This window comes from Salvelinus fontinalis, chromosome 39, assembly GCF_029448725.1.
Source record: "Salvelinus fontinalis isolate EN_2023a chromosome 39, ASM2944872v1, whole genome shotgun sequence".
Lineage (NCBI taxonomy): Eukaryota > Metazoa > Chordata > Actinopteri > Salmoniformes > Salmonidae > Salvelinus > Salvelinus fontinalis.
Genome location: NC_074703.1, coordinates 16,759,450 through 16,785,960, shown reverse-complemented (window position 1 = coordinate 16,785,960; position 26,511 = coordinate 16,759,450). Strand labels below are relative to the sequence as shown.

The 26,511-nt window shown below is 43.5% G+C and overlaps 2 protein-coding genes across 5 annotated transcripts in view; both read right to left on the bottom strand.

The window, feature by feature from the left end:
- The window catches only part of LOC129838508 (chemokine-like protein TAFA-2), a 52,171-nt gene extending 44,585 nt beyond the window's left edge, over positions 1-7,586 (bottom strand). The window contains exon 1 of the mRNA XM_055905532.1: positions 6,976-7,586. The gene's annotated coding sequence lies outside the window, so the exon portion shown is untranslated. The remainder of the gene's footprint in view (positions 1-6,975) is intronic.
- An 867-nt stretch (positions 7,587-8,453) lies between these two features.
- LOC129838314 (transcription factor ETV6-like) lies at positions 8,454-26,396 on the bottom strand. Of its 4 annotated transcripts, none has more exons than XM_055905222.1 (8): positions 25,781-26,396; positions 23,931-24,063; positions 12,969-13,133; positions 11,722-11,856; positions 9,632-10,219; positions 9,339-9,481; positions 9,129-9,229; positions 8,454-8,988 (listed from the first exon to the last, which is right to left on the bottom strand). In XM_055905222.1, the coding sequence occupies exons 1-8, from the start codon at positions 25,811-25,813 to the stop codon at positions 8,886-8,888; spliced, it is 1,401 nt and encodes a 466-aa protein (XP_055761197.1). In that variant the 5' UTR covers positions 25,814-26,396; the 3' UTR covers positions 8,454-8,885. The 4 variants fall into 4 exon arrangements, with proteins under 4 accessions (XP_055761197.1, XP_055761198.1, XP_055761199.1 ...); XM_055905223.1 differs by having other exon boundaries at positions 23,931-24,060; XM_055905224.1 differs by having other exon boundaries at positions 25,609-26,392.
- Between the last annotated feature and the right edge of the window lie 115 nt (positions 26,397-26,511).

Sequence of the window (26,511 nt, the reverse complement as noted above, 5' to 3'; positions counted from 1 at the left end):
AATTTTTCCACATTTTGTTACGTTAGTCTTATTCTAAAATGGATTTGAAAAAAATTATCCCTCATAAATCTACACACAATACCCCATAATGACGAAGCAAAAACAGGTTTAGACATTTTTGCAAATTTATACATTTAAAAAACGGAAATAAGCATTCAGACCTTTTACTCAGTACTTTGTTGAAGCACCTTTGGCAGTGATTACAGCCTCGAGTCTTCTTGGGTATGACGCTACAAGCTAGGCACACCTTTATTTGGGGTGTTTCTCCCATTCTTCTCTGCAGATCATCTCAAGCTCTGTCAGGTTGGATGGGGAGCGTCGCTGTACAGCTATTTTCAGGTCATTCCAGAGATGTTTGATTGTGTTCACGTTCGGGCATTCAAAGACATGTCCTGAAGCCACTCATGTGTTGTCTTGGCTGTGTGCTTAGGGTTTCTGTCCTGTCGGAAGGTGAACCTTTACCCCAGTCCTATTGCCTTAGTGCTCTGGAGCAGGTTCTATCAAGGACCACTCTGTACTTTGCTTTCCCTAGGTGAAGCATGGTGGTGGCAACATCATGCTGTGGGGATGGTTTTCAGTGGGAGAGACTCGTCAGTATTGAGGGAAAGACGAAGGGAGCAAAGTACAGAGAGATCCTTGATAAAAAACCTGCTCCAGAATGCGCAGGTACTAGGACTGGGGTAAAGGTTCACCTTCCAACAGGACAAAAACCCTAAGCACACAGCCAAGACAACACAGAAGTGGCTTCGGGACGTCTCTGAATGTCCGGACTTGAACTCGATCAAACATCTCTGGAATGACCTGAAAATAACTGAACACCTCCCTCTGCAATTGTATCCTGGTCTTCCTGATGGGCTTGGCCCCAGGTGGTGAGGGTAGGCAAAAATACATCCCCCAAACTGACCATCTACAAGGGGGCCCCTCAGGGGTGCGTGCTTAGTTCCCTCCTGTACTCCCTGTTCACCCACGACTGCGTGGCCATACACGACTCCAACACCATTATTAAGTTTGTCGACGACACGACGGTGGTAGGCCTGATCACAGACGACGATAAGACAGCCTATAGAGAGGAGACGTCTTGCTGACGTCTCCATCAACGTCAGCAAGACAAAGGAGTCGATTGTGGACTACAGGAAATGGAAGGATGAGCATGCCCTCATTCACATCGACAGGGCTGTAGTTCTAAACAAGGCTGCTAAACAGCTAAACAGATGGCTATCCGGACTAAACGCATTGACCCTTTTTTTGCACTAACTCTCTTGCACTAACTCTATGGACACACACTGGCCACTATCCACACATTCATACATACATACAGTACTTACACTGACACCCCAAAACACACACTCACTGCTGCTACTGTCTATTATCTATTCTGTTGCCTAGTCACTTTACAAATACCTATACTGTATGTAGAGTACATAGCTACCTCAATTACCTCGACTTACTACTTCTACTCCCTGTATATAGCCATGTTATTGTTCTACTCCCTATATATAGCCATGATATTGTTCTACTCCCTGTATATAGCCATGCTATTTTTACATGTTATTTCTATTCCTTATTCACCATGTATTATTCCTTTATTATATTTTTAACTCTGCATTGTTGGAAAAGGACCCGTAAGTAAGCATTTCCCTGTTAGTCTACACCTGTTGTCTACAAAGCATGTTACAAATACTTTTCCTTTTATTTTACTTGAACAGGAAGTAAGCTATCTGCTAAACTATTTGCACTGCCTACTTATGTTGAAGGTATGTGTGATGCCAGACATTTGTAAAGGGCGCTAGTCTACATCTCTAGTCAGGCATTGACAGTCAGGTTGTGATGTCACCTTGCCTTTGACCTAAAGACAGCAATTGCCTCCTGGAGCTACAATCTTGGCTTTAGCTCAAAGGGTTAACACGCTGTCAATTTTGAAGAGTCAGAGACCTACTGGTAAACAACAGTTTGATGTAGCTACAGATTTGCCCCACAAACCAACAAAAAGCAATGAAAAGAGTTTTCTTCCTACTGTCAAAAGAGTATTGGTATTTGTGGAGACTTCTCTGGGCCTTGCTGGCAAGCTGAGTGTTTTTAAGCCACAGGCAGAGCCCTGCTAAGACCCCGCAGGAGAGATAAAACGGCCTTGGTGGGGAAAAGGTGGACGCAGACCAGCGTTGTGAAACAGGATCACAGACGACTGGAGGACAGCCCATGAAGGAGGAGGTGGAAGAGGGGGTAGCAGAGGAAGGGGAAATTTTGGACAGGGGATGTGAGAGCCACCACACCAGAAGAGGATTCTGGGATAGCAATGGCTGCCAGCCATCTTCGGAGACAATCACAAGTATAGAGAAAGAGAGAAGTTATAGTTATGTTCGATTGGTATGTACACATGGAGTACGCATGTAATGAGCATGGAAACCGTAACAAAGCATCCCACTGGGCACAGACGTCAATTCAATGTCTAGTTTTGATTTGCATTTGGTTGAGTTGTCAACTAACGTGAATTCAACCTGAAATCAACCAAACATGTCACCCTGCCATTAGATTTAGGTTAAAAGTTGGGTGAAAAAAAGAAAAAAAGACACTGATGACATTTTGCAAATCCAATCAGTTTTCCATGTTGATTCAATGTCATTTCATTTTTGGTTAAAAGTACGTGGAAACAACGTTGATTCAACCAGTTTTTGCCCAGTGGGCTTGGTCAACAACATGGAACTTAGAAGAGCATCAAGTTCAATAACCTACTCTTTTATAATTGTGTAATTATTGTTGTCTGTGGGTCTAAAAAGGTCGTCGACAACGGCAAGTACCTTTTCGGCCACCCACTTAAAACCATCACATTCCACAGTAAACAGACGATTCACAGGGCCAGTTTGATAGGCCAATGTAGTACCCTTTAGTCAGTAGAACACACAAACAGGAAGTGACTCAATGCATGGTGAAATGCTCTATATTTCCCAATAGCTAATCCTACAATAAACCTCTTTCCTCCTACTAAATTGAAACCACCACTTATAGAAGCATGTGATGCACAACACAGTGCCCAACAGCTGTGCTTCACTCAGTATTATTTGATGGTGAAATATACAATGTACCTCTCCAGAGACAAGAGGGAAAGAGAGAATGAGAGAGAGAGAATAAAAGAGTGAGAGCGCACAAAAGAGATGGAGGGAGGGGAAGGCAGAGAGATGAGAACATTGTCGAAAACACCACGGACAATGTGTTAAATTGGAAAAGGAACAAAGCCTTCAGCCTCTAAACAAAGACTAATGAAGGCGGACATGATGCTAACGAACGCGTCCGCACGGCATTGGCAAATGGATCCTGGGAGGACCTAGCAAAACCCTGGCACTAGAGTACCAAAGCCCATTTGATTGGATAGAGAGCAAGGGGGAGAGAGTAGGAGAGAGGCAAATAACATCTATGAGGTGTATGTTAACAGTGTGTGTGTGGGGGGGGGGGGGGGGGGGGGGGGGGGGGGGGGTTGTGTTAGATAGGTGGTGGTGAGGGGCGGTACTTGCTGTTATTTTGGCATTTCTGCTCTCTTATTTATTCTGCGGCTGGTGAATTTGTTTAAACTCCAATTGGAAAAGACTGATCAAAAAGAATGGGACAGGCAGAGAGAGAGAGTGGGGAAAAAAGCCCTCGCTTCCGACTTACATCAAACGCAGGCACAGCGGGTGACAATCAACTACCAATTTTTTTCACACATTTCTATAGTTTCTGGAGAAAGGAGTGAGAGCTTGGCCTCTGAAGTCTTTTGTTTTGATCACACAGAAAACGGAGCCCAGAACAGTCGAGAGCTACAGTATAGGTTCTCTCTTTGCGGAGTAATATAAAATGTATCACATTCCAACGCCTTTCAAGTGACACCAAGGATATGTCACAATGATATTGAAAGTTGTGACAAAGGTACTTAAGGTCATAGGCTACATCGATTTAGTTTGTCTGTGTGTCCTTTGGAAGGATATTCTACCCATGTAACCTAGGCCTGACTTAGAGAAATTGTCTACTAGATTAAATCCACAATGTATTGATTTTTATAGAATCACCATTAGGACTATTAGGTCATGTACCTCCGTGACCCTTATCAATCTGTGACCGTAGAATGAGTTTACAACTCAGAAGTGTCAGCTGAACCAGCAACACTAAACAGCAGCACGTCGTCAAAACAAACTCATGAACTAGGAAAAGGGTTTCCAAACTTTTTTGCAACAGGGACACCATTTGTGATAGCAAATATATTGGGGACCCTCTCAGAATATCAGAACACAACTCTTATTTAGAGTGATAATAGCATACAAGCAGTTTTACTATGACTTCTGCAGTGCATGGCTGGACTAATCAAGTCTCGGACCCTGAGAAAGAGAACCTTTTGACATTTTAAAGCTAATTTTTTGCAATTCTACACATTTTGCCATAGGGCAGAGTGAAAGAGCTGCCGTTTTAAAGCTTAAATTACACTGCATTATGTTCAAAACATTTTGGGGGAATACAAGAAGAATTGAGTAGGAAATAAATGTGTCAATGATGGAGTACTGTGGATACAAATATCCCTGTGAGCCTCCCAGGCCCGTGTTGGGCATCTAAAAGGTTAAGAACGTAAATTGTGGATGAATAATATTACATTATATTGTACACTCAACTTTTTCCACACATCTCATACAAAATGTATTAAACTGTTCTTGCTAGCAATATTCATAAAAAGGGTATTACAAAAAAATATATAGACATATTGAGGTCTTGCCATGGACCCCCTGCAGTACCTCCTCAGACTCCACTTTGGGAACCCCTGAACTAGGACGCCTCATTGACTCTTACTGAAAGGTCAAGCCAGACATTACAGAAAAGCTCCAGAGGGACTTGAACCACAAGGGTTTATGTGTTAATATAGCAGCAGGTCAATGTAGGTTTCATAACATTTTGCTCATTTAAAAGCCTAATCTGTCATTTCAACAGCCTAACACCTGCCACTTTGTTTGATAATTTAAAGGAATGAGCTGAGAGCAATGTAACCACTCTCAGATTCATAGATGGATGGATCAATGGTAATGTCCTGAATGGGAAAGGGCACAGTACACACCAGGGATGTGACATTGGAGAATCATCATCCGGCTCTGGCCAGACAGCTGCTGACAGTTGGCACCAGGTCACCCAGCTGGAGAGGGCATTCCTCTGTGTTATGTCCCCTCACAGTGTAGCCAGTCTGCTAAGAGCCAGGGGTGTGCCCATCAATTGTCTGTCTGAGGGAGTTGGGGCAGTTGTCAGTAGATGTTATTGATGTTGACTAACTACTATGCATGCACTTGTGTGTGTGTGTGCTCACTAACGTGCGTGTTCGCTCCCCTGTGAGTGCAAATTCTTCCCGTCTTTGAAATCCATATGCCCTCTCCATGAGGTGTAATATAATTGTCATTGGTGACAAATGGACAAATGCTCATGTCATCTGATTAACAACGTCAGTGTGACACAAGATGAGCAGGAGAGATACAAACATGGGATATTTTAAGAAGTAGCAGCCTGACAAACAGCTTAGATATTCTATTGACTGAGATTTATGATAACGTCATACCTGAACTCCACAATGCTCTTCAGACTCCACATTTACTTTGTATCATTTATAGTGTGTCATGGTATGTATCAAGGCTGTCATTAACTTGCTCTGACTGCCAGTAGGATGAGATCACATTTTGCAGTCTATTTCATATCAAGCCTCTCAAATCTTTACTCTGCTGGTGGTGATGCAAGAACACCTCATGTGCCTCTGAATTGGTATAGAGGGTGTAAGGTGCAGGCATACAGTAAAATAGAAAGAAAGAGACAACCTATTTGATTGAAAACCCAGGTTTTGATTAGACCAAAACACATTTAGCTTCTCCACAGTGAGAGAGAATGTTTGTAGTTTTGCATCCCTGTTTTTTTAAATGTTATCATAGATTTCAGTTGGCCGACATAAATCCCCTATGGTTTTGTTCTGGTATACTGTCTTGGGTTGAACAGCTAGTCATTAGGTTGCATGACTATCCAGAGGACACACTTGCCCTTCTGATGCATTTAGCCTGTTCATTTACAAGCCTATTTAGTATTGGACCTTGACAGTGGACCAATGTTGAAGAGGCAGCTCTATCTTGTATGGCAGCCCACTGAATAAACAATGGTTGCACTGTCGGCAGACCAATGGATGTCTGTGTATAAAATGAGTGGATGGAGAATCACCATATATGGTTTTCCCTTATTAACGGCCCCAAGACCAAATAGACTACTAACTTGACAGTTGAACCATATTTAGGGGACAAAAGATCATCTAAATAGTTACAATGATGTCAGAAATTTCAGGGGTTAAACTTTTGATCGAGAAAAAATAAATAATGAGCAGATGCAGTTGGCATAGCCTAATAAATGCAGGTCCACACATCATTCGAGGTGCACTTTCTCGAGATGAGGGCGATTGACTGGCAATTAAACTCATGCTGTGACCTTGTCTGATCAACATCAAGTTTAAAACGAACACAGTCATTAATGCGCTAATTATTTCAGACTTGATTGGATTTTGATGAGATTCAAGTTAAGCACTTTTTGAGAAGGGCCACTGAGCAAAAAGTGGTTGAATCAACGTTGTTTCCACATAATTTCAACAATAACTAATGTGATGATGTTGAATCAACGTGGAAAACTGATTGGATTTGCAAAAAGTAATTAACTAAAAAAAGGTCCTATTTTTTTCACCCAACTTTGAACCTGTTACATTGATTATTTCACGTTGAATTCACGTTAGTTTACAACTCAATCAAATGTAAATCAAAACTAGACGTTGAAATGGCATGTACCTATTAGGTGAGCTCCTTGTAGACCAATTCTCTTGTAGCACGCAATAAAAAATAAAATGGTGCTCGACTGCGCACACTTTTTTTAATAGAAATAAAAGTGTCAGTAGTGATCATTATAGGGCGCACAAAATTGACCAAGTATGCTAAAATGATGCTTTCATACCTGCTGCCCCGCTCCCTTCGCGCCCTCCAAAGGTTTTAAGGTTGCCCTTTAATCCATCGGCACTGCTACAATCCAGCGGTGCGTCTGTCCGCGGGCGACATCAGCACAGCCTAGATTTGTGTAGGACGGGTCCAATATTGCTTGACAGTGATAGATATCCGGAAATTAAATCCACGCGCACACAAATGAAACACTGCTCGTTTTCTTGGAACAAATACTTGACTGTAGATTGATAGAGCACAGAAAATTATTCAGGTGCTTTCTCGTCCTATTATGCTTTCTGATAGTCAGGCTATTTATTGTCCAATGTGTGAATACACTGTCATCATTTTTTCCCCAGTCTTAACGGAGTGTGATCACCCTTGAAGTGAGAGAAAATAAAATATAACCTAATAAAAATAGTAATAAGCTCAAAATTGAAGTTAAATTGTCCCGACTTCTGCCTCAGTTGCGGCACCAGTCTGTATTCCACGGAGTTCCATCAGAGACTGACTGTACGCACGCGGTGCGCACTAATTTATCATATAAACAAACACCTACCGACCGCTTCGCTCATCACAGACTCGGGCATAACCCATCATAGTCGCACAAGGCCACTAACACTATCCATCGCCACTGGCGTAAACACACTAATAAGCCTACATTGGTTAATCATATCAAGAGACTACACAAAAATGTCTTTGCTCAGTTTTGCGCAAATACGATCAATGGGATTTTCGATTCATGACATTGAATTGCATCATGATATCGTTAAATATGATTTTTGAAAGTTGTAAGAGACATGACATTATAGCTTAAGGGTATTATTTGCATTGGTCTAGTAATGTGTAAGATTTAATTTAACTTTGGCAGATGTGAGCCTTAGGGGACCCAGTTTTGCATAAGTAGATATATTGTATACCTTTTAATTGTCTTATGTGAGAACAGGTGTGGTTGTATCACACACAGACTAATTAAATCCTTTTAAAGGCGCAGTGCAGTCAAAAACGTGAATTTCTAGTGTTGTATATATATTTCCACACTATGAGGATGGAATAATAGTGTGAAATTATGAACGTGATAATGAGAAATTGCTCTTTGCTAAGTTACTATTTTTGTTTATTTTTGACCATTTTAATTGAAAACAAAAATCACAGTGAGGTACTTAATTGTTACCCGGAAATGATTTGACATTGAGATGATAAAGGCTGCATTGGACTTTTAATTCCTTGTGAACTTCAATAGAGCTGGACTTGGACTACAGTGCAGTGAACTATGTTGGTTTACAGTCAAAAGTGGTGCAGCATTGCCACCATGTGGATTGTTTCAGAATAAGGTCCAAACTTGATGTTGGCAGTTATGTTAAAAAAAAAAAGATTTAGAAAGTCACCATACATTTAGCCTACATATCACTTCATTCAATCGTTTCAGGAATGATTGCTAGACTTATGCTTCAGGCAATAAGGTCAGATGCATTTTAAAGAGGTCAGCCATACAAATTATTTAAAAAGATTTATTCGGTGGTGAAAACGTTCCAGCTACACACCCCCTCCCATTATTTGCACAAATTGCAACATTTTCTTATACTTAATGCACACGTGGGGAAGAAAAATCAACAATATGACATGACAAGCATGAAATGATTGATTTGCTGTGGCAGTTCAGGGAAAAGGAATGTCTTATGAGATATACTTTTCACCAGGTCCTTTGAACTCCTTGAATTAAGACAGAAAACTGATAAGATTTGTCTGGAAAGAAAATCTTATAAAGTTTTAAAAGGCAGAGAGACGTCACCATCAAGTTCCTCTGAGTTTTGGGTAGAGTGAATGTCCGGGCACTCTCGGTTTGAAACGATTGTTCGAGCTGCTTTCCGAAAGGCATCAGCGGCTGTAGTAGTTAATCGCTTTAGTGGACTCCATTTCCCAGAGGCCTTAGCACTCCTCTTTGATGTAGATTTGATCATCTGTGTCCGACTCTATGTGCTCCAGCCTGTCAGTTTGTCCACTCATAATCTCATCTGGGGTTTTCATGAACCTGAACCACACATACACACAGTGGTTAATCATTAACTCAAACTGGACAAGTGTGTGTGTATATATACACACATATACATACACACACATTTCTTTTTTTACTTCAAATAATAATTGGGTTTTAACTAAACCCTACCATACCTGAATAAGAGTCTCTGTCCTGGCTCTTTCCTGATAATGTTCAGTTTGTAGTAGTGTCTCAGTGCTCGTGACATCTTCTCGTACGTCATATTGGTCCTGTTCTGTTACAACCAATGGAACAAGATAGAATGTTAACACAGAACTTCAAGAAAACCAGCACTGCGGGAAAATGCCTTTTCCAATCAAACACTGGGAGGTGTAGTTCGTTACCTTGTGGTTCCCCCACAGGCGAGCCAGGCCGTTGGGGTCCATGATGCGGAAGACTTTGGTCTCTGTGTCCTCCCAGCGGATGTAGTTCTCGTACCGGCTGTCTGAGAGGAGCTGGTAGACGTAGTCCCATAGCAGCCTGCAGTCTGGGAACACAAACACGTTAGAGGTGTGACACATTTCAGACAGTACCTGTTAACTTCAACTGTTTTCTAGCCACACTTCCTCCAGAGTTGGTTGAAGCCTTGACCACCCCCCTCTAAGATGAACCCTGAGTAGTTAGGAGCGTTAGTTACCTGCTATCCGTCCAATGGGCATTGCCTGCTCCTCTGGTGGCAAGACGGGCACGATGACGTGGTGGTTCCTGTAGAGCGCCTCCTCCTGCTGATGCAGAGTGTGCTGCTGGTGGTGGGCCAGTACCAGCTGGATGTGGCTCTTCCCCTCACGCCCATTTTCATTGGGGGCCTGAAGTGGTGGCCCCCCACGGCCATGCCTGAAGTCTCCAGCACCACCTCCTCGCCCTGGGCTGAGCAGCAGGGGGTGCATGGCGGCGCTGGGCATGAGCTGGATGACACGAGGCGGGGCAGCGTCCTGGCACCCGGGGCTGCCTGGGCAGGGGGCCTCGCGGGGTGTGGTGCAGCGACCATTAGGGGCAACCGGGGACACTGATAGAGTGTACAAGTCCTCGGGCAGGTGGTGGTTGCTGTCGGGCAGCTGGGAGGACGTCTGGAGGTGGTCCTCGGCACCAGGGCGTGGGTAGTTGGGGTCCAGGGGGGAGAGGCGTGGAGCGGGGTGGTGTGGCGAGCGGGAGCGATGTCGGAGCTCAATGGTGGGTGGGTGCTGGGGTTGGAGCTCTGTACTGCGTGGTGTCCGCCGTACCGTTTCTGCAATAAAGGGGATACCTAGTCAGTTGTACAGCCGAATGCCTTCAACTGAAATGTGTCTTCCGCATTTAACCCAAGCCCTCTGAATCAGACCGGTGCGGGGGGCTGCCTTAAATCGACATCCACGTCTTCGGAGCCCGGGGAACAGTGGGTTAACTGCCTTGCTCAGGGGCAGAACGACAGATTTGTACTTTGTCAGCTCGGGGATTCGATCCAGCAACCTATCGGTTACTGGCCCAATGCTCTAACCACTTGGCTACCTAGGATATATGTTTCAAAACATATTTACATTATGTCCAGTAGATGTCACTACACACATTTACAAACTTCATCATGTCTCAATGTATGTGGGTGGTAGATTATTAGTGATTCATTTGGACTGCCCTCTACTGGGTAGGACATTACAACTTGTACAGTACACATTTACTTAGTGTTTACATGTGAATAGCTAGTATTCTTTGCCTCTAAGCAAGAAAGAAATATCTTTGCTTCTGCATACCAAAACTAGCATACCGAACAACAAGGAAGTCCTGAGCATCTTAATCGTCTAACCCAATCACTTCCCCTATAAAACATGTAGAGATGAGGAACTGTAGATAATCAACTCCTAGACCAAAGGTTGTTTAAATATAGAATAATTTCCTTGTGGAGCAGGTTTCACTGTCAACACTCCTACCCCAAACCTCTCCTCCCCTCCCCTCGCTCCTCCTATTTCCTTCTATCCATGCAGGGAAAGGAGTCCAAAGTGTAGCACGAAGAAGGTGAAGTCCCTCCTCTTTTCAGGTGGATAGTAGACTTAACCACCTCTCTCTAGAGTAGACCATTGAACCACTTGTTACTTTTGTCAGATTCACTTAAAGCATACTCGAGAAGCTTTCTCGCAATTGTATTGCTACATGACCAACTGATTTTCGCTAATCATGTGTAATTAAATACTTGAATTGAAGCCACCGTCTAAGATTGTTGAGTAACTCCTGTGAAACAGAAGTCAGATCAGTTGGGTTCTTCAGGGGGAATTACATATGACAAATTCCCCTAGGCAAGAATAGAATTGCGAAATCCTTCTGGCAGACAAGATTGATGAATAACAAAATAATATTGTCAGGAAAGTAACGCAATGGTGATGCGTTCAATATTCCACTCCATGGTGGGCCTCAAATGTTGTTGTCTTTCCCCCCATAGGCTAATAAGTTGATTTCATATTGGTCTGAGAAATGCTTTCCAAGTGGACTGGCTCTCTAAGATCACGTTACAATAATCAACAGCCATCCTAAGGTTATTGAACTCAACGCCACCGCATTCCCCCCCATTCAATTCAACGCTTTCCTGTAATCATCGCTCTCCATTCTTCCTTCAGTAAGTGTGATCTCAAGAACACCATCAGGCTGGTGTTCAGTAGGGAGAGTGAAACGCAATGTACAACATGAACTTGTCTGAACACAGATTTTAACTTGCCATTACAAAGCCTTTTGCTACAGTGTGCCCTAATGAACATCACTGACCTTCCAGTTTGTGGTGCTGGAGAGCTCCCTCTGGCAGAGGGTGGAAGGAGTTGCCGGGGAAGTAGGTGGAGGGGTAGGAGACATGCGGCTTCCTTTGCTTCAGGATGTTCTGCAGCAGCTCGTACAGGACGTCCCCTGCAGAATACACAGGTCAGTGGTTAGAGGTCAGACGTTACCGTATGAGCTCCTCCAATGGTGCACCCCATAGACATGGCAGCAGCTGTCAATCAATGTCATCAAAAGGATTTTAAAAAGTTTTAAAATATATGTGTGGACCAAACAGATGGTAAATGATGCCAACAGACAAAGACAAGAGTCATAGTGTTGCTAATGAGTCAGCCTGCCAAGAGACCGTTTCAAGACTTGATATTATTGCCTAACAACTTCCGTACCTCATCCGTTCTCCTACAAAGCAGCTTACTTGAGGTGGTCATGGATGTGACAGAATCCTAATGGCAAGTCTAGTCATAAACCAACCATGTGACTCACTCCTAGATTCCTGTGTTAAGGCTAGGTTGATTGTGTCAGAAGATAAGAAAAAAAGCCTGTAGTATCTTCTACAACAGAGATTTCATTAGCATAACACCGTTTAAAAATGGTGTCAAAATTGCATTATTAGGCCACCCTGAAAGATTTAACTCGCTACCTGTATATGAAGGGCTCTGAGAGAGTATTTCCCTCAAAGAGAATCAAGAGAATGGAGGGAGTTTTTTCACTTCAATTTGAGAGGCTTCCCGTCAGAACATCAAGGAAATGGTTCTCATAAAGGAAGTGAAGGCACACACACTTGCACACATAAACCCCTTTCAGTTCTCACTTTCTGGCCCTGCTGTTTAACACGGCACTGCAGGGGAAATTCCTGGTGTTAGCAGGTGACGGTTGAGTTCGGTTTGCACTTCCTGATCGGCCGTTTACCCAACCAGTCTCCTACTTCCTCCCCCCAACAATAAAGACAGACAGCAACTCCAATAAGGCAGCTGCTAAATCACCTGATATTGCTCTTCATCTGCTTTCTTCCAGCTGAGCAGATCTATCGACATATTTTACAAATATAGGCTAAAGGTCTATCAAAGACATTCAGTGAATGCCCTAAACACATGGCCATTATCTTAGGTCAGTGTGCCATTTCTCCAAAGTCATTCCCCCTTCAGTATTAATTATTGTTAAACATGAGCATGTTGTTAGAAATATGTTCTAATAACATAGCAACCGTTTGAATTAATAAGGGCCGTGGGAGGTGGGCGTACCGGAGTGGGGCGAACGGTAGCGGAAGTCCTCCTTGGTGAGGAGGAGCAGGGCCTTGCCGTTCATCTGGAAACTGCCGCTGGTGTTGGGCCGCAGGGCAAACTCCCTCTCGGCCCAGTGCAACCACTGGCCCACGTCCTCCCTGCTCCAGAACACCGGCTGCAGGCCTGGGGGTGGAGGGAGCGAGGGGGGAGAGGAGTGAGAGATGAGTGGTAGAAGAGAGAGAGTAAAGTGTTGGGGAGGAGGGAGACCGGGGGGAAGTAAAGGAAGGAGCAAAGGGAGAGAGGGAGGAAGGAGACAGAGGTGGCAGTAAAAAGGGAAATGAGGGAAGGAGATCAAAGTAAGAGGGATTGATTCGAAGATTAGCAGAGAGGCAGAGAGGGCGGGGAATAGAAGGGGGGAGGGTATGAGGTGAGATAAGCAGAGTGCAGGAATGGAGGTGTCGAACAAGAAAGATTCATCTTCAGTCATGCATCCTCACATACAGCGCGTTCATTTCATATTTGCTTAATGTTTGTCAATATTTGTGAGTTAACCTTGGTAGATTTATTTTGCAAATGAAAGCCTGTGGCTTTCTCTCAGTCAGTCTAAAACATAGTGTATAACTACATATGTATTAGACTAATCTAATGCATAGTGCATAAATGGCAAGGACACACTAAGGAATACCAGAGGAAACAGCTCTGACATTTTTCACCCTTCAGGCTCTGAAATATTTTTCACTGCCGTGGGAACTTACGAGAGCGAAACATCTGCACTGATGGATCGGCCAAACGCATTAGTGACTGAGCAATAGCCCAGAAATCAACGCTCACTATAAATGTGTGTCCGGGACCATGACTTTGAAAATGTAACCTTGTTCCGTGTAACCTAAGCAATAACAACGTGGTTAAATCAAACCTTCAGGTGCATTCTATACATTCTTTTAGGAAATGTCATAAAAATCACATTACATTTTTCGTTAAACCCACACATGAACAATAAATAGTATTCAAAGGGAAAACAATGGTGTGTGACCGCGGGAATCGGAGAGCACTAGAAGTCTAGAAAGTAAACAGCTTGTAATTCATATCAGCTATAAAGCCTTACCATGGGTTTATTTGGCATATTAGTCAAGTCGTATTGTTTTCCCAGTCTTGCTCATCGTTTTGCAATTGAGAGTACGAGATGTTTAGCACATAAATCATTGACGGAAAAGTCATTGTTGTTTGTCAGGAACTGTTTTCTTTCGCGTCTGTAGCAAGAGTCTCTCCCCAGGAACAGCGTTGGAGAGCCATGATCTAGATGACGTCATTGGGTACTGGGTCGCCTATATTTACATTCATACATCTATACATTTGTACTAGGCTGTAACCTGTGAACAGATTTACAGTATCGTTGTGCTTCACCACACACACAGCAAACCACCAGAGCTGCATCCATCACACCTACACCAGACAAAGAGCAGCAGTTTCTACGTCTCACTTATCGCCAGGCCTCAAACACTTCCTCTTGGAATGGGACAGCTGTTATCTTTGCCCGGCGGCGCGCGCAATGTCACTGTCACAGGAGTAATCTGAACCCGTGCGCGGTTTCAGAGCGATCGCTTCCCCCCCGCCCGTCAAACAAAGGACGTTTTATACAGGGAACAATCAATATAAAAAGAAACGTCTCAGACTGCCAGTTTCCCATTTCTCTCTTCCCTTCTATATTGAGATAGAGAATAGAGATTGGCAGGATTTGTGAAGGGAAAGTTTATCTAGAATATAGTGTATGGACATAACTAAACTCAGCAAAAAAAGAAACATATATTTTGCAAAAATAATTCTAAAAATCCAAATAACTTCACAGATCTTCATTGTAAAGGATTTAAACACTGTTTCCCATGCTTGTGCAATGAACAATAAACGATTAATGAACATGCACCTGTGAAACAGCTTACAGATGGTAGTCAATTAAGGTCACAGTTATGAAAACTTAGGACACTAAAGAGGCCTTTCTACTGACTCTGAAAAACACCAAAAGAAAGATGCCCAGGGTCCCTGCTCATCTGCGTGAACATGCCTTAGGCATTCTGCAAGGAGGCATAAGGACTGCAGATGTGGCCAGGGCAATACATTGCAATGTCCCTACTATGAGACGCCTAAGACAGTGCTACAGGGAGACAGGACGGACAGCTGATCGTCCTCGCAGTGGCAGACCACGTGTAATACCTGCACAGGATCGGTATATCTGAACATCACACCTGCCGGACAGGTACAGGATGGCAACAACAACTGCCCGAGTTACACCAGGAACGCACCATCCCTCCATCAGTGCTCAAACAGTCTGCAATAGGCTGAGAGAGGCTGGACTGAGGGCTTGTAGGCCTGTTGTAAGGCAGGTCCTCACCAGACATCACCGGCACAAACCCACCGTTGCTGGACCAGACAGGACTGGCAAAAAGTGCTCTTCACTGACGAGTTGCGGTTGTCTCACCAGGGGTGATGGTCGGATTTGCGTTTATCGTCGAAGGAATGAGCGTTACACTGAGGCCTGTACTATGGAGCAGGATCGATTTGGAGGTGGAGGGTTCATCATGGTCTGGGACGGTGTGTCACAGCATCATAGGACTGAGCTTGTTGTCATTGCAGGCAATCTCAACGCTGTGCATTACAGGGAAGACATCCTCCTCCCTCATGTGGTACCCTTCCTGCAGGCTCATCCTGACATGACCCTCCAGCATGACAATACCACCAGCCATACTGCTCATTCTGTACGTGATTTCCTGCAAGACAGGAATGTCAGTGTTCTGCCATGGCCAGCGAAGAGCCCGGATCTCAATCCCATCAGAGGGTGAGGGCTAGGGCCATTCCCCTCAGAAATGTTCGGGAACTTGCAGGTGCTTTGGTGGAAGAGTGGGGTAATATCTCACAGCAAGAACTGGCAAATCTGGTGCAGTCCATGAGGAGGAGATGCACTGCAGTACTTAATGCAGCTGGTGGCCACACCAGATACTGACTGTTACTTTTGATTTGACCCCCTCCCCCCCCCCCTTTGTTCAGGGACACATTATTCCATTTCTGTTAGTCACATGAACTTGTTCAGTTTATGTCTCAGTTGTTGAGTCTTGTTTTGTTCAGACAAATATTTACATTTGTTAAGTTTGCTGAAAATAAAAGCAGTTGACAGCGAGAGGACATTTCTTTTTTTGCTGAGTTTATATAGCCAGTGAACAACTTGATGTCTAATGGAATGTTTTATGCAGCCTTTTCCATCACTACACAGGGTCTACTTAGATAGTCTCCACAAACAGTCAAGCCAGAACCAGTCTGTGAAAAATATTACAGATTGTCACAGGGGCCATGCATCTGGTTATCTAGCTGAGCTGGATTTTCATTCAGGGGCCAATTGGCCCCCGATGGGTCACATATGACAAGTAAAGAGCCCTTTTATGAGTAAAGGTGTAAATCATACAACAGTTGGATACCGGTGTTCAAGAATAACATGAGGACTACAGCCCATTGTTTGTAGAGATTTTAGAATGTCCCAATGAAATATGTTTTCATATCCTTTCATTCTAATGCCAGCTCTAGATTTTAGATTGAACAACCGAACAATGCCATTGACTCCCATGAACAAACACCATCAGTAAGGTAGCACCTAACAAGAGAACAGATCTAATTACCATATGCTCAGCATCCACCAGCTGTGTCGCCTACGGGTGACCCCTTAATCACATAACCTTAGTGATGCGTACGGCGTGCAGGGAGGCCCTGGTTGTGAGGTCACTGCCATAGTATGTTCTCTCCAGGGCTGGAGAGAGAGAGAGGAGAAAGAGAGGGAAGGCATAACGCTGCCAAAACTCCACTGAGATCCGGCCTGCCGGACCCAGCCATCTGCACAGGGCCCAGCGAGGGGGGGGGGGGGGGCAAACACGCTTGGGCAGGAAGCGATCCAGCATGGGCTCCATTTCAGCACAGGAAACTTCCTACGGTAAGGTTAGGGAGCGACGCTGTGAGGTTTATCAACAGTCAGCAGCAACGGAGAGAGCAGACAGAGAAAATGATAGAGCAGGGGAGGGGGGGATAGAGAGAGTGATGGGAACCAGAAACAATAACGGAGAAGTGGTAGAAAAAAGAAGACCAACAGGAAGAGAAACGGATATTAAGACTCAGCAGACAAACACATGGTGAGAAAGAGAGAGAGGAAAGAGAGAAGCTGAGGCAGCCAGAAAAAGATCAGGAGGAAAGAGTGGCAGTGCCTCTTTGATTAGCCCCACATCTTACTCTGTCCCTCACAGGCTCAGAGAAGTTTCCCCTTTCGCCCAATCCTTTTCACATTTCAGTTGTGTAAGAACCTGCAGATTTACTGTTTCAGTGTTCATGACCAAATCAATTTCAGCCCCCGCTCTCGTTTCACCATCCGTGTCTTTGTTGGACACCATCTCGGGTTTCTGGTGTGCAGTCTGTTTGTGTATGGGATGAAACACTCTCGAACACGACCAGAGGATCCAACCGAAAGGCCCTTGACTAAACCGTGGGCTACTAATCCTCTCTGATGACACACAATTTTCACTCTGTGGATTTGCAGGCCCCCGCACACACACACACAGTGATGCACGCTGTTGCCGGGGAAACTCGGAAGCGCATGGGATGAATGAAGGAGAGAAGGGATGAGATCACTGGTATCTTGTTTCGTTGTTACCCTCCACAACCTCTTTAACTCCTCTCTCAGCAAAACATAACATACATATGTGAAATATGTGTCCATTCTGTAGACCTCTAAAGGTCAGACCAGTAGTGTGTGTGTACAGTTTTACCTGGAATGAATAAGAAAATATTTTTTCTGAATGTACTGTAAATGCTGTAGAAGTTGGCAAATGCTTTTGACAGCTAAGGACTGGTCAAAAGTATGTTTCCTGAATCAATGATCTCTATAGTCATTCACCTTTGCTGCAAATGTTTTCTTTCCTTCTTGAATGAAGAGGCGGATTTTGTCTTCCATTCTTGATTGAAAATAGCTTTTCTTCAAGCAGGGTAGGAGGGAGAAGAGGAGGCCTTTTGACCTTGTGAGTCAGACATGAGGGTGTAACACCTTACACATTTCCCTTACTCACACCCTCTTCTCTCACTCTCCCGTTTCTGTCCTTCACTTTATCCCCCCTCCTTTCTCTCGCTCCAGGTCAATATGCAAACTACATACTTTACCTCATCGGAAACTGTGTGTTCCAAATCCAGCCGGATTGGACTCCATCCAGTCAAAACAAGCATAAAACAGATTACCAATCAAACGCTTGGTTTATGGGCAGGAAGTAGCGCAACCTGTTTGATAGTATGTTGTGCTTTGGGGGCAAGCTGGCTCATGTACTGTAGTTTGTTTTCAACAAGTTCCTGCCTTCACTGATTCTACTTATGCGTTTTTATAAGAGAAGGCCAACCCTCTTTTAGAAAATGTAGGAACGAGTAGTACTGTACTAATGCTGTACCTAAAAAGCTACACTTGTGAATCTTAAATGCACACCTACCATGCTTTTCTTCTCTTTGGGAAAACAGACCACAGAACGTGTACATGCTAGATACAGGTTATTGTTCAAACATTTCATTTATTCTAAGTCCTTGGTTGGTATTCTATGGCTCTAAGCTCTCATTTGTTAACCAGTGTGCTCAATAAGATTTTAAAAGGTAGTCTGTTGAACCATTTTAAGGGCATAGCTAGCTCTGTTTTGTCTGTTTGAACAATAACATATATATATGACATGTTGCATACGAAATTATGCAGATGTATTAGGAACAAACATCAGCCCAGCTAGACGTTTCAGAGATGTTCAAGTGAATAGCTGTTCTCAATTTGACCTCATTGTTCAATCCAGAATTATTCTGTACTAAACCACAATGTCATGGAAATTAGCATGTCATCTATGCTAATGACATCTGCAGTAGGCCCTTCACTTAAAAATGTCAACTGCCCCTTAGGCCGTTTAAAACCAGAGAAGTTGGTTATATGTTGCATCGATATGAGTTAGAAACATCAATTGTAGGGTCAGGTCAACATTATCTACAACGTATAAATAGGATAATTTTGGTCATGAAGTCAGTCTCATCCAAAACGGAGTTCTGCAAATGAGTTTGTCGCGACTTACTGGGGGGCTGGGTATGGATTACGGTCATGCCCACTAACACGAGAGAAGCAGCTGTACTGATTTGCCTCCATCAGCTGCACACGCTCTATCCAATCGTAGCAGCCAGAACCTCCAGACAGTAAAACAGATCTGCCCATTACACAGCACCTCAGACTTGTTTACATAAGACAACTGATTCGCCAACGTTATGTTGAAGTAACCCTTGACCCTAAGCCCTTTATGAAGTGGCCACTTGATTATGTTTGATAGTGTCAATCACTCGAGTCGGACACTTTTTTGGGGCAAAATGAGACGATCAGAGAGCACTTCTCAATATTCCAAAACCCATTCCAAGCATCTCGTATCCCCCGCGATTTGTTTTGGAACATGACTCCCTATTAAAAACTGCCAGACAGACTCACATTCTGGTAATAGATGGTGAGAAAGTAAAAAAATGTAAATAACAGCACCGAAGCACACAACTCGCCACTGACTTAATAAGCTGATTGTGGCCTGGCTGCTCAATGTGCCTGCTAGCTTCTACTTATTATCTTAATTCACAAACACAGAGTTGGAACTTTGCTAGCTAGCAAGTGATTTTGTACACTGATAAACAGTGTGTTGCTTGTGTTTTATTTACAATAGTTTGACAGTTTACAGATGTAAAGATATTATTGTTCTCAGAAATCAGTCCTGAGCTCAGAGCCAGACTTTCCCGGCTTGATAGACTGTATGCAGTGCACAGACTAGTTTTTCATGCAAATGTTTTTACTTAAGAATTACTGCACCAAACAGCCTAGCTAGATGCAAAATTGTGCGACTAAGACCTCCTCTGCAAAACCGTCTAAATTAATTAATATTTTGAGGAAGTGGTTGTTGTTGCAACAGTGACTCAGGAGGGACAAACACCTGCCAAGGTACAATAGACCCATTTCTGTGTTTGCAAACATTGCCTCACGAGAGCGATACGCACAAGTTGGTGGCAGAACACGGGGAAGTTCTTATAGAACGCCAGCAAAAAAAGCCTCTATTAACATGTTGCTTTTGATAGCATTTCACACTCTTTTTGGATTATAATGGGACATTAAGGCTCGTATGAATGTTTGTGTCATCATCACAAATCAACTGCATTTTACTTTAAAAACACTTGAACTTCTACCAGTAAAATTACTCGTTGGTTAGCTTTTGCTACAGACTATGTCAATGATCATTAGCATTCTAGCTAACAACTGTGGCATCCAAAACAGTTATTTTGCAAAGATCACAACCAAATATAATCTTATTGACTATAACTATAATCAAAACATAATTGTAAGTGTATGAGAAGCCCAAAAAGTTATTTTCTTTAGAAGTAATAAAATCTAAATCTAGGCTATGTTGAATGGGCACAGATGGTGATGGCTTTCTTACTGCAGCATGCATCTGTCAGTGTGTCGTGTACTGGAAAGGGTCTATATACAAACATAACACACCCACATCAAACCACACCCCCAAGACAACTCTGGTTTGGCTTCAGTTATGGTCTCTAGCATTTCTTATTGAGCAATCTTCAAAACAAAGCCAAAGGAACTGCAGTCGCCCTTTAAAGGCAGAATGGGTAGCATTAGCAACATAGCGATGTCTTTTAAGCATCAATCAGTCTGGTGGGCTCAGTTTTCTCCCTGCCTGGTTTAGGGTGGGGAACTATGCCCCACACTTTCCTCTTAAACCCCCTTCCTTCCATGATGGCATGTGGAGTGTTTCAAACAGGAAGAGAAGGGGGCTGCTCTCCACTTGGCTGTTGGCATGTGAGAACAGTTTCCCTTTCAGAGGGAGAAAAGGGAACGAGGGGGGAAAAACAACAACATTTATTCAGGAAGCGCCGTCTGCCCACTCAGGAAATTCCTGAGGATGAGAACGGCTTCCAGGGGCAGGAAATTTCCCCTCTGAAAGGCACTGGCGTACACACAGTCACACATATACAATGACTGCACACACACAAGACACTCAAATACCCTTCTGTGTATACTGTACCGTTGATATGCACGCAAACATCTTTACACATACAGAAAGACTCCACAAACTAGTATGCAGGCACACACACACAGTACAATTACACAGAGTGATATGTGGACATGCACACACAAGGAGATCGATTAATACACAAGCACACACCAACTCCAACATGCATGTGCCCAAAAACAGTCTCACACACACACTCTCAGCCACCCACCCACACACACACAGTAGAAACCCAGCTGTGAGAAAAGCAAACACAATCTATTGAGAAAGGTTTACAAAGAAAAACAGCAGCAAGTCAAGTATCCAAGAGGAGGCTTCTTTCTCTGTCACCCAGCAAGAGATTTCTCATGTTCAATAAGCTTCCATGTTTAATGTAAACTGTACTCTCAATACAAATTCCCATAGACACTCACTCCATATTCTTTGAACTTGTCACAGGTGTCTCAATGTTACATCCCCATCAGTGCCCACTCGACTTGTCGTGACGTCAGTAAATAGCGTGAATCCCTTATTGCGGTGAGCCTGAATGCTATGCTTCTTAGTGTCTGCTAGGCGGGTGACCTTGAGGCTGACACATTGCAAGACAATTAAGTAAACACAATTAATGTAATGGAATTGAGGGTTGAAAAGCCATCCACTTCACTCAAGCGCTGACATCTAGTGCAACCAAACAGTAGAATTAAGTGTTTTACAGCTGTGCTTATTTTCTTTTCATGTGCATGTTCTATAGTTCAACAATGAGACAGCTAACAGACAGGAAATTGGAGGATTAACGTGAAAATCCGCCAATGTGATGGAGAAATGTAACCCTAACTTCACCACTTCAAGAACATTCACCCAGACACACAGGGAGAGGCAAACCTCTCCCATTCAGAGTGGGGTGGTTTCTAACACTCCTGGCTAAAAGGGTTAAAAAGAAGAGTAGCCTTCTTTGAGAGTGAGGAGAAGGCTGCAACTCTCACCCTGATCTAATCCACTTCCTCCTCAGGAAATGGAGAAGGCGGATTTCTGCCCACTGCAATTTCCTCTCCCTCTTTTTTTCCCCTCTTTCATTCTTTCTTTCAGGAAGAGCGATGGCTTTGAGCCAAAGAAGGTTCTAATAAGAGGTTTGAGTACTGAAGGCCTACAGGTGAAGGGTAGTTTATATATTTCACAGAGTTAAAGACAGAGTCAACATGTATAATGGAGGGAAATCTTGCCTAATCTAAAGATTCAAACAAAAAGTTGAATCGAAGCCCACAGTCCAGCAGACCACATTCACCACGCCCAGAGATTCTTCCTTTTTCTATGGCAATACAGAAGGGGAAGTAGAAATGGGGAATTTCCTCTATATGGTCCACGTGCATGGACACTACAGGTCATTTCTATTAGAAATTGAGCTTACCACAAAGTGTGTTAATATACTGGTATAATTTATGAGTACTGTACCATATCTTTGCCAAACACACCAACAAACCGCCAATATTTAGGTCAATTAGCCTCAAAAGTTCCCACGACAAATCATTGGGTACAAACTGGTAGAATTAACGCTGTTTCCACGTCATTTCAATGAAATTGCGTTGAACCAACTTGGAATAGACGTTTAATTGACATCTGTGCCCAGTGGGAAGATTTATATCCAAACTCACTGAAGAAATACAAAGACGAATCTCACTACTTTCTAAGCCCTAAAAGTCATACACGTTAAAAGGTGCCTGGTTAAACATTAATAGTTTTTCACACAGAGCAGGCCCAGTGACTCTACAACTCTATAAACACCCAGTCTATATCCTGGCCGTGATCCAACCCCGCCTGTTGTTTTATTGGCTCAGGCAGTGGCCGGTTGAGACCTGCCGTCAGCTCCACCAGACAGTACATGGTTGTCATGTTCCCTCCTCTCCTTGTCCCTCTTCCTTCCCTTCCCTACTCTCTTTTTTGAGGCACTTGGGTATTTTACTGGTCTTAAGAATAGGTAAAAAAAAAAAAAACATGGTTTCCACCAATTCTCTCACTTTTCCAACCATGTCAGGTCAATAAACACCTCAAATCGAAGTTTATTCGTTACGTGCACAGGATACAGCGGGTGTAAATGATACAGTGAAATTCTTACTTGCTGCTCTTCCTCATCAGTGCACAATAATGTAAAGTAGCACAGTAAATCAATATACGCATCTGCCCTCTCAATACAAATCTTCTCTTTACCTTGCCTCATATTTACAGCCTTCTCCCTGCTTTCCTTCTTGTCCGTCTTGTCCTATAATACCTCACTCTCTCTCCTATTTCGAGACTCTCCCCAGCCCAACCCATCTCCTACTTCCTTTCTTCTCCTAAACTCTTTACATGTTATACTCCTCCATTACACTGGGCTATTATTCTGTGCTGTTCTCTTTTCTCTTGTACTGAGCTACGTTGTGTTGTGTGCTGTCCTTCAGTACCCTGAGGTGTTATTGTACTGAACACTGCGGTGCTGCTGTGTACTGAGTTGTGTTGGCTGTCACTGTCCTGCTGTGTTGCATTCCACTGTGTTCTACTGTGTAGTGTTCCAGTACAGTGATTCTGCTATGGTTCAGTAAAGACGTCTTGTGTTGGTCCTTGACCCTGGGTCTGCTTCAGCACCTCAGAGGAGGGATACATGAGTAGGTCTGTCTGTCCACATGCGGAGAGTGATGCCAGTTGGAGTGATGACGTGACATGCAAGTAGCTATAGTAAATCATGGCTTTCAATCTGCCATTTTCTGAGGTCAAACGCTCTCAAAACAAATGTTTATGGGATAAAGAAAATGTAGGCTGAAATGACAAAGAGATTTGTTTGTTGATTATGACTGTCATGTATTCTCTGTGTGCGCCTGTGGGTGTCATGAGTTGTGTGTGCGTGTGCGTCTGCATGTTTGTGTGAGTGACTCACGCAGGTGCACGGGCAGCCTGGCAGGCTCGTCCTCCATTCGGCTGGCTGGCCTGGCCGTGGGAGCATGGACGGGGGAGGAAGTGGAGTTTGGCAGGGGGCTCACGGAGGAAGGACTGAATGAGCGCCTCTCCTGCTATGAATAGATACACAGAGACACAAAGCATGCCTTAGTTACAAACCTCCCCGAAAGCCATCCTTAAACCCAAACAGCCTGAGAATCACCATACCGAGAAACTATAAGACCATTTACACATTCTTTATCTAAGTGATAAGGTACCCACACAGGGCCAATCTTTTTATTCATAAAATCGTATTAGACTTATTTGGAGAAAGATGCTGGTGTGTTTGCATGGTCAATGCAGCCAGCCACAGGAGGTTGAACTTACTGGTATTTGTGCACATTTACTTATACAAAATGTAACCTGTCAACCTGACAATGTATGCATGTGCTGTTGTGTACAATGGTATTCTAACATCATTTATTTTCCTCTTTCTACTCTGCACCGTCTATGGACAGCAACAGTTAACAGGTGAGTATGTATGGGCCAATCAGTGCTGCTGAATGTGATGTTTATAGGCTCTCCGTTTGCCAACAGCAGCATCTTATAACTTGGATTGGTGATTCATTCAACCAGTCAATCTAAAATGGCTAGTTCCTATTAGCATACTGTACTAGGAACTCACTGTGGCATGTGTAGCAATGAGCTTTTAATCTCATTTTATTATACAGACCGCCCTACTCTTCAAGAATACTTAATGTATTTTGGTAGCCTATAGCCAACAATAATACCCTATATCAAGTCTTACTTTTAGAAGAGTTTGCATGTGTACAGCCCAGATTTGACAAGGTTGTGTACGGTCAAAAAGGGGTTCAGGTACAGGTGGGGTCGAGGGGGGGGGGGGCAAGAGAGTTAGTTTGTGTGTGAGTGTGTGTGTTTAGGGGCATACATATAGCCTACAATAACTCTGCTACTTTTCTCTGCAAAACAATATCATTCCAAAATATCTTTAGGCCTACTCTCCTAGGGTGCATCTCAACAATCCCAAATAGTTTCCCTGTCACCTGAAATTTGAAGAGACATCTTTAGACCTTTACTGTAATGTAATAACATGATAACCACCATGCATTTATGCACTGCAACTGTTTTACGCCTAAAAATGTCAGGTTTACATATACAAAATGTATTCTATAGAAAATGAATTACCTGTGTATATGCTATATAATTGTGACAGATACATTTATATTACCATGAATAGTTTCAACCAATAACATTAATTGTAGGCTAATATGATCCATAAGGATAGTCACATTTCTGGTGGTTTTCAAACAAGCCATATGGCGCGTTCAAAACAACTGGGAACTCTGAAATCTCCGACTTCTGACTTCAGTGCGTTCATGACAACTGACAACACAGGAAAAAAAACAGCCCGGCTGGGAAAAATCTTTCAATGGTCATCCAACTCGGGATTTCCAAGTCGGAAACGGAGGCATCTTTCTATAGCTCCGACTTTCCGACCTCAAGATCACTGACGTCATGATTTGACCTCGTTTTTTCCCGAGTTCTCAGTTGTCTTGAAAGCACCAATAGCCTATGAAAACGAACGTCGTGACGAAAAACGTTTATCTTAGGTGTGCTGCGAAGTCGGTAAACTTGTAGCGCAGCATGGATGGACTTACCAGGCGCTGCTGTAGTCTACAACGTTCCCCTGCTGCTGTAGTCTACAACGTTCCCCTCAGCAACAGATGATTACCAACACACACGATGCAGTTGTCAACAACACGACTGCGTCAAGCGCATCTCACCCCGGGGTCCTAGAACTTGATTCTGTTTTATAAAATCACCAAATACCTTTGTTATGATCTGCGATGAGGATTCTGACATGTCTCGCTAAATTCAGGAAGTTCTCTTCTTCCCACTTTCCTTTTCCCGTTCTCCTCTTTGAAATAAACCAGAAAAAAAACACCCACACCCGACTCCCTGACTTGGGGAGGGTTACAGGGCCACGTAATAAATACGTTTACGGTTTGTTATCGATCCATTATATAACCATGTTTATCATAAACGCGTGAAAGTTCTTTGTTTTCTGTTGGTGCTGTGCTCTACATTTCGGCGACGCGTTGGTTAATTCTCTTCCTGGAAGACAGGTCTAAAAGGCAGACATCTCCGTTGTGCTGCTCATTGACTTGGACGTGTAAACGGCGAAATGACGTGAATTTCAGTATTGAGCCCAGCCCCCCTGTTACAGAGGGTTTGATTGCAGCCTGGATAAAAAAAAGGCGTTTCTTGCGTATAATTATCTTATTGGCTTCCCGAGTTTCGTAGGCGTTTCTTATTGGGGAGAAAGATCTCCAAATGGTTCATTGCTAGAAAGAGACGCCTACGAGATCCAGGCTGCCAATTACATAATTATATTCGAGAAACACACTTTCGTCTAGCCTGCAGCCAGACTCTCTTCTGCAGCCACTTCTTTCTTAAAGGTGTACCCCATATCTGGATATTGCCGATGATGTTTACACACGGAGGGCTGAGTGTCTGCGTGTTATACTCCACCCTTGTACTTGAGCGATGCATTAATTATG

Coding starts and splice junctions, on each gene's coding strand:
- LOC129838314 (XM_055905222.1), bottom strand. CDS start 25,813: ATGTCAGAATCCTCATCGCAGATCATAACAAAG. Junction 13,134..23,930: donor CAGGCTGCCCGTGCACCTGC/GTGAGTCACTCA, acceptor CTCCACCCCCAG/GCCTGCAGCCGGTGTTCTGG. Junction 9,482..9,631: donor GCCCATTGGACGGATAGCAG/GTAACTAACGCT, acceptor TTGTGTTCCCAG/ACTGCAGGCTGCTATGGGAC.